The sequence below is a fragment of the Salvelinus alpinus genome, chromosome 20 (assembly GCF_045679555.1).
Source record: "Salvelinus alpinus chromosome 20, SLU_Salpinus.1, whole genome shotgun sequence".
Taxonomy (NCBI): domain Eukaryota; kingdom Metazoa; phylum Chordata; class Actinopteri; order Salmoniformes; family Salmonidae; genus Salvelinus; species Salvelinus alpinus.
The window spans coordinates 14,975,773-14,989,099 of NC_092105.1; the positions used below are offsets into that span (position 1 = coordinate 14,975,773).

At 44.6% G+C, this 13,327-nt stretch overlaps 1 protein-coding gene across 1 annotated transcript in view; it reads left to right on the forward strand.

Annotated features, from left to right (window-relative positions):
* The window catches only part of uxs1 (UDP-glucuronate decarboxylase 1), a 106,441-nt gene extending 93,882 nt beyond the window's left edge, over positions 1-12,559 (forward strand). Inside the window, exons 12-15 of the mRNA XM_071354622.1 lie at positions 9,007-9,067; positions 9,556-9,613; positions 9,794-9,897; positions 11,695-12,559. Of these exons, the coding sequence (XP_071210723.1) occupies positions 9,007-9,067; positions 9,556-9,613; positions 9,794-9,897; positions 11,695-11,829 (358 nt within the window). The 3' untranslated portion in view covers positions 11,830-12,559. The remainder of the gene's footprint in view (positions 1-9,006; positions 9,068-9,555; positions 9,614-9,793; positions 9,898-11,694) is intronic.
* The last annotated feature ends 768 nt before the right edge of the window (positions 12,560-13,327 follow it).

Sequence of the window (13,327 nt, forward strand, 5' to 3'; positions counted from 1 at the left end):
CTCAGTAGATTTTCACAAATCAGACTAATAAATCTGGCTTTAATGATAGACATTTGTATTCAAAACTGTCCCCTCAGAGGATTCCACATTTTTCCCCATCTGTTGGAAGCGAGGCTGAGTGTGTGTGTGTGTGTGCAAGTTTGATTAATTTATCACATGCACAAGTACAGTGAAATGCTTAACTTGCGTGCCCTCTGATAATGACTGTGATATGTGGTTGTCCCACCTAGCTATCTTATGATGAATACACTAACTGTAAGTCTCTGGATAAGAGCGTCCGCTAAATGACTAACGTGTGTGTGTGCATTGTGAACTTGTGTGTTAGCACATGCTTGCACTTGTGTGGGTCACTGTGTCTGTGTGTGTTCTAGAATGGTGTAAGTGTTTACTAAATTAAGAGAGTGTGTTATAGAGTGCAGTAATAAGCCTGAGTTGCTTCCCCCTGATGCACTCAGCTCATCTCATGACTCTTCTGGCATAACAGCCAGTGGACTGCTGTGTTGTTGGACCACTGAAGTCCCAGATACCAGACCCAGATACCTGAGCCAGACCTAGACAGGCTCTCTGACCCGTGAGAGCTGAGAGGAGGAGAAGACGGAAGCAGCTTAGTTTAAAGAGAATCACATGACTCCTGTGGACGGACACACACACACACACACACACACAAACGCACACTAAAAAACACTATCATTGGAGGTTAGCTGTCTGGGTCTGGAGAGGCAGAGAGATAATCATCAGTGTCAATATGCCGAAACAGCATCACAGCTCCCCTAGGCCGCCTCTGTCACCGCTGTCAACGGTGTCACACTATGAAACTGCACCTGGAGCAGGAGAGGAAGTCACCTAATGAATAAAGGAGTGGTGGAGGGGAAGTGAGGGGTCACCATCATCTGCTCTATCCATATGCAAACCAGTGTCCTTAACGAGCTGTGCCTAATGCGTTCATCAATCTTAATTACTCTGAGACGTGTGTTAAACTCGCGTTGGTTTCCACTTCCGTCTCCTCGACATGTCAGTTACCTCGTCATCACCAGTCTGTTCAGGGTAATCGTACACACACGCGATGGAATGGAAAGCAGTTATTCTGAATCGCCATGGTTGTAGTAATCAATATGTGTGATCCACGCAAAGAGGGAGGACTATCCAGGCCTCAGGGAAAGAGACGGGACTGTCCAGGCCTCAAGGAAAGAGGCGGGGCTGTCCAGGCCTCAGGGAAAGAGGCGGGGCTGTCCAGGCCTCAGGGAAAGAGGCGGGGCTGTCCAGGCCTCAGGGAAAGAGGCGGGGCTGTCCAGGCCTCAGGGAAAGAGGCGGGGCTGTCCAGGCCTCAGGGAAAGAGGCGGGGCTGTCCAGGCCTCAGGGAAAGAGGCGGGGCTGTCCAGGCCTCAGGGAAAGAGGCGGGGCTGTCCAGGCCTCAGGGAAAGAGGCGGGGCTGTCCAGGCCTCAGGGAAAGAGGCGGGGCTGTCCAGGCCTCAGGGAAAGAGGCGGGGCTGTCCAGGCCTCAGGGAAAGAATTAAAGGGATAATCCACCCCAAACCACTAATTCCTATGATTGACAGGAGTCCACCTGTGGTAAATTGAATGGATTGGACATGATTTGGAAAGGCACACACCTGTCAGAGCAAACACCAAGCCATGAGGTCGAAGGAATTGTCCGTAGAGCTCCGCGACAGGATTGTGTCGAGGCACAGATCTGGAGAAGGATACCAAAAAATGTATGCAACATTGAAGGTAAGAACACAGTGGCCTCCCCATCTCTGTACCACTCCACCAATCAGGCCTTTACGGTAGTGGCCAGACGGAAGCCACTCCTCAGTAAAAAGTCATGACAGCCTGCTTAGAGTTTGCCAAAAGGCACCTAAAGACTCAGACCATGAGAAACAAGATTCTCTGGTCTGTTGAAACCAAGATTCAACACTTTGGCCTGAATACCAAGCGTCAAGTCCGGAGGAAACCTGGCACCATCCCTATGGTGAAGCATGGTGGTGGCAGCAGCATGAATGGAGCAAAGTACAGAGAGATTCTTGATAACCTGCTCTAGAGCACTCATGACCTCAGACTTGGAAGGTTCACCTTCCAACAGGACAACCACCCTAAGCACACAGCCAAGACATCGCAGGAGTGGCTTCGGGACAAGTCTCTAAATGTCCTTGAGTGGCCCAGCCAGAGCCTGTACTTGAACCCGATCGAACATCTCTGGAGAGACCTGAAAATAGCTGTGCAGCAACGCTCCACATTGAACTTGACAGAGCTTGAGAGGATATGCTGAGAAGAATGGGTGAAACTCACCAAATACAGGTGTGCCAAGCTTGTAGCGTCATACCCAATAAGACTTGAGGCTGTAATTGCTGTCAAAGGTGCTTTAACAAAGTACTGAGTAAAGGGTCTAAATATTTAGGTAAATGTGATATTTCTGGGGGGTTTTTAAACTGTTTTTGCTTTGTCATTATGTGGTATTGTGTGTAGATTGATGAGGGAAAAAGTAATTTAATACATTTTAGAATAAAGCTGTAACTTAATAAAATGTGGAAAGAGTCAAGGGGTCTGAATACTTTCCGAAGGCACTGTATAACAGCCTCCACTCTTCTGGGAAGGCTTTCCACTAGGTGCTGGAACATTGCTGAGGGTACTTGCATCCATTCAGCCACAAGCATTAGGGAGGTCAAGCACTGCTGTTAGGTCTGGCTCACAGTCGGCGTTCCAATTCATCCCAAAGATATTTGATGGAGTTGAGGTCAGGGCTCGGTGCAGGCCAGTCAAGTTCTTCCACACCGATCTCGACAAACCATTTCTGTATGTACCTCGCTTTGTGCACGGTGGCATTGTCATGCTGAAACAGGAAAGGGCCTTCCCCAAACTGTTGCCACAAAGTTGGAAGCACAGAATCATCTAGAATGCCATTGTATACTGTAGCGTTAAGATTTCCCTTCACTGGAACCATGAAAACAGCCCCAGACCGTTATTCCTCCTCCACCAAACTTTACAGCTGGCAATATGCATTGGGGCATTTAGCGTTCTCCTAGCATTCACCAAACCCACCTTTGTCCGTCGGACTGCCACATGGTGAAGCGTGATTCATCACTCCAGAGAATGCGTTTCCACTTCTCCAGAGTCCAATGCCGGCGAGATTTACACCACTCCCGCCGACGCTTGGCATTGTACATGGTGATCTTAGGCTTATGTGCGGCTGCTTGGCCATGGAAACCCATTTCATAAATCCCGACGTTGCTTCCAGAGGCAGTTTGGAACTCGGTAGTGAGTGTTGCAACCGAGGACAGACGATTTTTACATTGTACGAGCTTCAGCACTTGGCGGTCCCATTCCGTGAGCTTGTGTGGCCTACCACTTCGTGGCTGAGCCGTTGTTGCTCTTAGATGTTTCCATGTCACAATAACAGCACTTACAGTTGACCTGGGCAGCTCTTGCAGGGCAGAAATCTGACCAACTGACTTGTTGGAAAGGTGGCATCCTATGACGGTGCCACGTTGAAAGTTACGGAGCTCTTCGGTAAGGCCATTCTACTGCCAATGTTTGTCTATGGAGATCGCATGGCTGTGTGCTCGATTGTATATGCCTGTCGGCAACAAGTTTAGCTGAAATAGCCAAATCCACTAATTTGAAGGGATGTCCACATACTTTTGTATATATTGTGTATTTTTGGTCAACAAATGTTTCATTTTGTCGTTTTAACAAGATTGGCACCAACGTGAAAATCATTGTGGAAATCTGTTGCAGCTCAAGTCGACTGCAAAACTCACAATGCAATGCTTTCTCTCTGGGCTGGCTGGTCTAGCTAGTTACACACAATAATACCAAGGTCAATATCAGCATCTAAAGTAGCTAGTTAGCTGTAAAACCGCATGAACAAATTGCACTATCAATTTAGGAGTCTATCTCACCGAGTTCAGCTTGCAGGTCCTCTCTGCCCAGAGCCAGTGCAGACTATATTGCTATGGCAACAATGGCCCTTTTCCACACTTGGCGCATTGCAAGATGGTACCTGTAGGATAAACTGAATTGAATAATTCGGTACACTGTTTAGATTGAGCACATCCGAGCAAAATATATACTTTGTCACAATGATATAAACTGATTTGATGTGTTCTGGACAAGTATGCCCATACCATCTATTGGCTGATTTGGCAATATGGAGTGCAGGTAATTGTTTTAAAAAGCGTTGTGATAGGGGATAATACACGATCTCCAGTAATGAAAACAATGTAGCTATTCCTACACAATTTCACAGATGGACCACTTAGAAGTTAAATCATGGGGAAACATTTTATTTTACCCACTGATAGAACATGGGCTTTCACAAAATTTACAGGAGTTTCTGATTTTAGAGGGTGGATTATCCCTTTAAGGGTAATGAGCAGCTCAGGGTGAAAATGGAACCAGACTAATGACTGGCATAAATCAATACAGTGTGTCTTGTCTCTTGGCTCCTCCTGACATACTGTACCACTGCACTGTCCTTGACAACACACACACTCTTTCTCAGTCTATTTCCTGTCTGTCTGTCTTTGTGCTTTTCTGCTATTCTCTCATCTCTACTGTGGACAAAGCACAGAGATGGAGTGTGAGGATTTTCTATAGCATCTTCCTTTGTCCTTCACCGGCACAGGAAGAGGGAGGTGAGAGGGGTGAGGTGAGAGGGGTGAGGTGAGAGAGGTGAGTGAGGTGAGAGGGGTGAGGTGAGAGAACGGAGAGGGGTGAGGTGAGAGAACGGAGAGGGGTGAGGTGAGAGGGGTGAGGTGAGAGAACGGAGAGGGGTGAGGTGAGAGGGGTGAGGTGAGAGGGGTGAGGTGAAAGAGGGGTGAGGTGAAAGAGGGGTGAGGTGAAAGAGGGGTGAGGTGAGAGGGGTGAGGTGAAAGAGGGGTGAGGTGAGAGGGGTGAGGTGAGCGAACGGAGAGGGGTGAGGGGGTATTCTTCAGACTGTACAATGTAGTAAGACGCAAAAATGTCTAAAAACATGTTTGCACTTTGTCATTATGGGGTATTTTTTTGTAGATAGTACATTCTGAACTCAGGCTGTAACACAACAACACATGGAGGGGTGTGAATATTTCTGAAGGCACTGTGTATCATTAGGACCTCATTGAAAGCCCAGTCCAGTCAAAATTGTTTTGTATCATTTTGTACATCAGATGATGAAACTAACACTGTAAAAGTGTAAAAAATGTTGATCAGTGTTAATTCCTGATAGTTGCTGGTTGAAAATACAATCTACACAGAACCTTCTAATCAGCAGGTTTGTATGGGCGGGAGTTTCGGCTTTCCATGGTGACATCATGGTGGTTAATAGACCAATAACAAAGAGAGTTCCAAACCTCTGCCAATAACCGCTAGTTTTCAGTTTTCCCCTCCCCACTCAGACCACTCCCAGATAGTCCAAAAGTCTTGCTTGAGAAAGGTCATTTTTACCCATTTGAATGGAAATGTATTACAGTAAGGTACTTAATTGTTACCCACAAATTGTTTAATATTGATATAAAAAATGACAGGCCTTTTAATGTAGTGTTTTGATATGAATGGTTGAATGTACTGTGTGATATCTACAGTGGGGAGAACAAGTATTTGATACACTGCCGATTTTGCAGGTTTTCCTACTTACAAAGCATGTAGAGTTCTGTCATTTTTATCATAGGTACACTTCAACTGTGAGAGACAGAATCTAAAATAAAAATCCAGAAAATCACATTGTATGATTTTTAAGTAATTCATTTGCATTTTATTGCATGACATAAGTATTTGATACATCAGAAAAGCAGAACTTAATATTTGGTACAGAAACCTTTGTTTGCAATTACAGAGATCATACGTTTCCTGTAGTTCTTGACCAGGTTTGCACACACTGCAGCAGGGATTTTGGCCCACTCCTCCATACAGACCTTCTCCAGATCCTTCAGGTTTCGGGGCTGTCGCTGGGCAATACGGACTTTCAGCTCCCTCCAAAGATTATCTATTGGGTTCAGGTCTGGAGACTGGCTAGGCCACTCCAGGACCTTGAGATGCTTCTTACGGAGCCACTCCTTAGTTGCCCTGGCTGTGTGTTTCGGGTCGCTGTCATGCTGGAAGACCCAGCCACGACCCATCTTCAATGCTCTTACTGAGGGAAGGAGGTTGTTGGCCAAGATCTCGCGATACATGGCCCCATCCATCCTCCCCTCAATACGGCGCAGTCGTCCTGTCCCCTTTGCAGAAAAGCATCCCCAAAGAATGATGTTTCCACCTCCATGGTTCACGGTTGGGATGATGTTCTTGGGGTTGTACTCATCCTTCTTCTTCCTCCAAACACGGCGAGTGGAGTTTAGACCAAAAAGCTCTATTTTTGTCTCATCAGACCACATGACCTTCTCCCATTCCTCCTCTGGATCATCCAGATGGTCATTGGCAAACTTCAGACGGGCCTTTACATGCGCTGGGTTGAGCAGGGGGACCTTGCGTGCGCTGCAGGATTTTAATCCATGACGGCGTAGTGTGTTACTAATGGTTTTCTTTGAGACTGTGGTCCCAGCTCTCTTCAGGTCATTGACTAGGTTCTGCCGTGTAGTTCTGGGCTGATCCCTCACCTTCCTCATGATCATTGATGCCCCACGAGGTGAGATCTTGCATGGAACCCCAGACCGAGGGTGATTGACCTTCATCTTGAACTTCTTCCATTTTCTAATAATTGCGCCAACAGTTGTTGCCTTCTCACCAAGCTGCTTGCCTATTGTCCTGTAGCCCATCCCAGCCTTGTGCAGGTCTACAATTTTATCCCTGATGTCCTTACACAGCTCTCTGGTCTTGGCCATTGTGGAGAGGTTGGAGTCTGTTTGATTGAGTGTGTGGACAGGTGTCTTTTATACAGGTAACGAGTTCAAACAGGTGCAGTTAATACAGGTAATGAGTGGAGAACAGGAGGGCTTCTTAAAGAAAAACTAACAGGTCTGTGAGAGCCGGAATTCTTACTGGTTGGTAGGTGATCAAATACTTATGTCATGCAATAAAATGCTAATTAATTACTTAAAAATCATACAATGTGATTTTCTGGATTTTTGTTTTAGATTCCGTCTCTCACAGTTGAAGTGTACATATGATAAAAATTACAGACCTCTACATGCTTTGTAAGTAGGAAAACATGCAAAATCGGCAGTGTATCAAATACTTGTTCTCCCCACTGTACATACCTGCTAATGTCTGAATGTACTGTGTGCTATCTACATACCTGCTAATGGCTGAATGTACTGTGTGCTATCTATATACCTGCTGATGGCTGAATGTACTGTGTGCTATCTACATACCTGCTAATGGCTGAATGTACTGTGTGCTATCTACATACCTGCTAATGTCTGAATGTACTGTGTGCTATCTACATACCTGCTAATGTCTGAATGTACTGTGTGCTATCTACATACCTGCTAATGGCTGAATGTACTGTGTGCTATCTACATACCTGCTAATGTCTGAATGTACTGTGTGCTATCTACATACCTGCTAATGTCTGAATGTTTTATCTGGAGATAATAACAAGCTTTTACCGGCCTTGACAGATTCTTTCTGGTCAAAGCGAAGCCAATGCCGTTTAGGAGCGTTGAAACAGTGAATGGGTATTCATCTTAGCACCATGGCAGTTGATGTAACATTGTACTGAGTGTGATCTCTGTTTTCAAACCACAGCCTATTCATCTTTCTGTCACACCTCTCACTTCTCGCTCTCTCTCAATTCAATTTAACGTGCTTTATTGGCATGGGAAACATATGCTTACATTGCCAAAGACAGTGAAATAGATAAACATTAAAACATTTACAGTAAACATTACACTTACAAAAGATCCAAAAGAATAAAGACATTTGAAATGTGTTGTAATGATGTGTAAATGGTTAAAGTGCAAAAGGGAAAATAAATAAACATAAATATGGGTTGAATTTACAATGGTGTTTGTTCTTCACTGGTTGCCCTTTTCTTGTGGCAACAGGTCACAAATGTTGCTGCTGTAATTCGACACTGTGGTATTTCACCCAATAGATATGGGAGTTTATCAAAATTGAATTTGTTTCGAATTCTGTGTGTGGCCTGTGTAATTTGAGGGAAATATGTGTCTCTAATATGGTCATACATTTGGCAGGAGGTTAGGAAGTGCAGCTCCGTTTCCACATAATTTTGTAGGAAGTGTGCACATAGCCTGTCTTCTCTTGAGAGCCAGGTCTGCCTTCAGCGGCCTTTCTCAATAGCAAGGCTATGCTCACTGAGTCTGTACATAGTCAAATATTTCCTTAATATTGGGTCAGTCACTGTGGTCAGGTATTCTGCCACTGTGTACTCTCTGTTTAGGGCCAAATTGCATTCTAGTTTGCTCTGTATATTTGTTAATTCTTTCCAATGTGTCAAGTAATTCTCTTTTTGTTTTCTCATGATTTGGTTGGGTCTAATTGTGTTGCTGTCTTGGGGCTCTGTGGGGTCTGTTTGTAAACAGAGCCCCAGAACCAGCTTGCATAGGGACTCTTCTCCAGGTTAATCTCTCTGTAGGTGATGGCTTTGCTATTTTTGGAATTGCTTCCTTTTAGGTGGTTGTAGAATTTAACGGCTCTTTTTTTCTGGATTTTGATCATTAGCGGGTATCGGCCTAATTCTTCTCTGCATGCATTATTTGGTGTTTTACACAGATGATGTTTTGGAGAAATCTGCATGCGGAGTCTCACTTTGGTGTTTGTCCCATTTTTGTGAATTCTTGGTTGGTGAGTGGACCCCAGACCTCACAACCATAAAGGGCAATGGGTTCTATAACTGATTATTTCTCTCTCTCTCTCTCCCCCGCTCCCCCCCCCCCTCTCTCGCTCTCTCCCCCCCCCCCTCTCTCCCCCGCTCCCCCCCCCTCTCTCGCTCTCTCCCCCCCTCTCTCGCTCTCCCCCCCCCCCCCCTCTCGCTCTCTCCCCCCTCTCTCCCCCGCTCCCCCCCTCTCGCTCCCTCCCCCCCTCTCGCTCTCTCCTCCCCCCCCTCTCTCGCTCTCTCCCCCCTCTCTCTAGTGATCTAGTGAATGGTCTGGTGTCGTTGATGAACAGTAACATCAGCAGCCCAGTCAACCTGGTAAATCCAACCTGCCGGTTTCCTCTATGTCATTACATGTATTTTAAATTGTCAAAAAGTACTGATACATGTCTGATGATTGGCTAAAAAAAACAATACCATATTAGAGTCCTACTTTTATCCATTTTTGATATTGACTACATTTATATGGTAACCTAAGACCTCTCCACACACAGAACTAGCTAGGCCAGAGTAGAATAGTTGATGTTTTTCAGTCATGCTGTAGCAGTACAACCAACCAGTTTTCTGTAGTACCTGTCTGTAAATGGAATGGATGGAGATCTCAGAGTAGTAGGAGAGGTCTTGTAGAGAGGCTGACTGACGTACATTACTGACACACACTGTCGCTCTGATCCACCAAATTGTCCTGCTTTCACACACACGTTTTTTGCAACACTCAGCTAAATTGCTTCTGAAAGGGTGTGTGTGTACTTTCGTCTTCCTGTGTGTGTTGATCTTCTGTGTTGGTTCATGTAATCTGCCTGTAGGGGAACCCGGAAGAACACACCATATTGGAGTTTGCTGAGCTCATCAGGAGTCTGGTCGGTGAGTGTCAGATCAACAGACCACTCATCCACTTCTTCCTTTGCTTTCTTACTCTTTCTTTCACTCTTTCTTCCCCTTTCTCTTCAAATATACCAGATCGCTGCTGTTCTCTGTCTGGATTGTACCTAACTGTACCCTTTTCTACCTCCCTTCTTCCTCCCGCCAAACACACACACTTAGTGAGCCGCAGTCAGATCCAGTTCCTTCCAGAGGCGCAGGACGACCCTCGGAGACGCCGCCCCGACATTCGCAAAGCCAAGATGATGCTGGGCTGGGAACCTGTGGTCAGTACAAACACGCACACACTGGATACACACACTAGACACACACGTGCGTACATACACAACTTCATATATACAGTTGAAGTCAGGAAGTTTACATACACTTAGTTTGGAGTCATTAAAACTCATTTTTCAACCACTCCACAAATTTCTTGTTAACAAACTATAGTTTTGGCAAGTCGGTTAGGACATCTACTTTGTGCATGACACAAGTAATTTTTCCAACAATTGTTTACAGATTATTTCACTTATAATTCACTGTATCACAATTCCAGTGGGTCAGAAGTTTACATACACTAAGTTGACTGTGCCTTTAAACAGCTTGGAAAATTATGTCATGGCTTTAGGAGCTTCTGATAGGCTAATTGACATCATTTGAGTCAATTGGAGGTGTACCTGTGGATGTATTTCAAGGCCTACCTTCAAACTCAGTGCCTCTTTGCTTGACATCATTGGAAAATCAAAATAAATCGGCCAAGACCTCAGAAAAACAATTGTAGACCTGCACTAGTCTGGTTCATCCTTGGGAGCAATTTTCAAATGCCTTTAGGTATCACGTTCATCTGTACAAACAATAGTACGCAAGTATAAACACCATGGGACCACGCAGCCGTCATACCGCTCAGGAAGGAGACGCGTTCTGTTTCCTAGAGATGAACGTACTTTGGTGCGAAAAGTACAAATCAATCCCAGAACAACAGCAAAGGACCTTGTGAAGATGCTGGAGGAAACAGGTACAAAGGTATCTATATCCACAGTAAAACGAGTCCTACATCAACATAATCTGAAAGGCCGCTCAGCAAGGACGAAGTCACAGCTCCAAAACCGCCATAAAAAAGCCAGACTACAGTTTGCAACTGCACATGGGGACAAAGATCGTACTTTTTGCAGAAATGTCCTCTGGTCTGATGAAACAAAAATAGAACTGTTTGGCCATAATGATCATCGTTATGTTTGGAGGAAAAAGAGGGAGGCTTGCAAGCCAAAGAACACCATCCCAACCGTGAAGCACGGGAGTGGCAGCATCATGTTATGGGGGTGCTTTGCTGCAGGAGGGACTGGTGCACTTCACAAAATAGATGGCATCATGTGGAAGGGAAATTATGTTGATATATTGAAGCAACATCAAGACATCAAGTTAAAGCTTGGTCGCAAATGGGTCTTCCAAATGGACAATGACCCCAAGCATACTTCCAAAGTTGTGACAAAATGGCCTAAGGACAACAAAATCAAGGTATTGGAGTGGCCATCACAAAGCCCTGACCTCAATCCCATAGAACATTTGTGGGCAGAACTGAAAAAGCATGTGCGAGCAAGGAGGCCTACAAACACCAGTTACACCAGCTCTGTCATGAGGAATGGGTCAAAATTCACCCAACTTTCTGTGGGAAGCTTGTGGAAGGCTACCTGAAACATTTGACCCAATTTAAACAATTTAAAGGCAATGCTACCAAATTTAGTGTATGCAAACTTCTGACCCACTGGGAATGTGATGAAAGGAATAATTCGCTCTACTATTATTCTGACATTTCACATTCTTAAAATAAAGTGGTGATCCTAACTGACCTAAGACAGGGAATTTTTGCTAGGATTAAATATCAGGAATTGTGAAACTGAGTTTAAATGTATTTGGCTAAGGCGTATGTAATATATATATATATTTGAAGTCGGAAGTTTACATACGCCTTAGCCAAATACACACATGCGGCTAGACAGACACACACTCTCAATGCATTTAATCATACGTCTACTACACATACGATGATGTTCTGTAAGACGTGTGTGTTGTTGTGTTGCCAGGTGCCGTTAGAGGAGGGCCTGAACAAGACCATCCAGTACTTCAGCCGGGAGCTGGAGCACCAGGCCAACAACCAGTACATCCCCAAGCCCAAGGCAGCCCGCCAGAAGAAAGGACGACCAAGACAACACAATTGAGCTCAAGGGGTCAAGGGTCACACCATCCCCAAAGGCTGCTGGGACACCGGAGGACCCAGGACCCTCAGAGAACTCTCTTGAGTTTGACGCGAAGAAGAAATGTTCCTGTGTCTGCTGTGGTTTTTACACTCCCGCGGGGCGATGCTTTTCAGTCACAAACGTGCCTGAAAGCAAGAGTAGAATCACAAACAGATAATTAAAAAAACTGACAACGATCAGAACCCAGTCTTGCACTCTGGTTTGTTTTTGTCAATACAGGCTGTTATTTAAGATCAGGCTTGAGTGAAGTGTTTTGTTGCGTTGTTTACACTGTGCAGTTTGTGTCATTTGTTTTGTTCGGTTGCTGTGATCTATTTTATTACCTGCATTGATTCCTGGCTCTTACGTAAGACTTCTTTTGTATTACAACCATTGCAACATTGGCGGAGAGGAGAAGCGAGGAGAGGTGAAGGAGAGTGAGTTCGTTTGTTCAAAGCCTCAGATGGGTGTGCTAGGCCCCGCCCCCTTCTAAACTTGCTCTGGTGCTGTGCAGTGAGCTGTAAGCCTGGACACACACACGCCACTCAAGAGTGTGTTTCTGTGTCACTGTGTGTGTGTGTGTCTTGTGGTTCTGAGTAACTTTTGGGATAACCTTTGTGAAAGCTCTACTGTCAAATCGGAAATCCAGAAATCTTATATAATCAATTTTAGGTGAAAATGCTATTTTAATAAAATATTTCCAATAAATGTCTCCCGTGTGTGTGTCTCACTTCTAAAACCTTGGTGTTACTATTCTGGTAGTTCCAATCTGGAGGTGGGAAGGTTAGTCAATAATGTGAGGCTGAGCAATGAGTCAGTCTTTATTTATACTGATCCTCTAGAGATCCTAGACAAACAAACAATACAAACAGAACTCAACAGCTGGTGTAAAGAGATAGGAAGAGAAAAGCCAGATCTGGAGCAGGAGCGGGGGGCCATTAGATTAGGCTGGGGAGAAGTGTGAGAGGAGACAGTTTAGTTGAATTTATTTGCACCAAATAAACAAGTGATCGAGAACAATACAAAAAGTATAAACGGTGTGCAGGTGTTGTTGGAAGCCCAAGGTTTTTTTTGAAAACCACACCCCCCACAATTTGTTTTACAATACATAAGTACAAAAATAAAAATGGTTAAAACAAAACCTAATTATAAATGATTTGTGCAGTAATCACACACAAAAAAAGTGTGTTGTTTAAATGTGTGTGAGAGTTAGCCTATATGGAGATTACTGTGTAGTTTGGTTCATCAGGCTGACCCTCAGTCTTCACTTGAAGTTATTGAGAGATGGTAATGTAAAAATAAAAGTTTCAGAGTATGGTACCTCTGTATCTGACAGAGAATTGACTATGTGAGGTGTGGAGGGGGTAAAGGTTATTGCAGTTTCTTGGGTTATATACAGTCAGGTCCATAAATATTTGGACATGGACCATTATTTTATTTTAGCTGTCTACCATAAACATATTGGAGTTGAAATTAAATA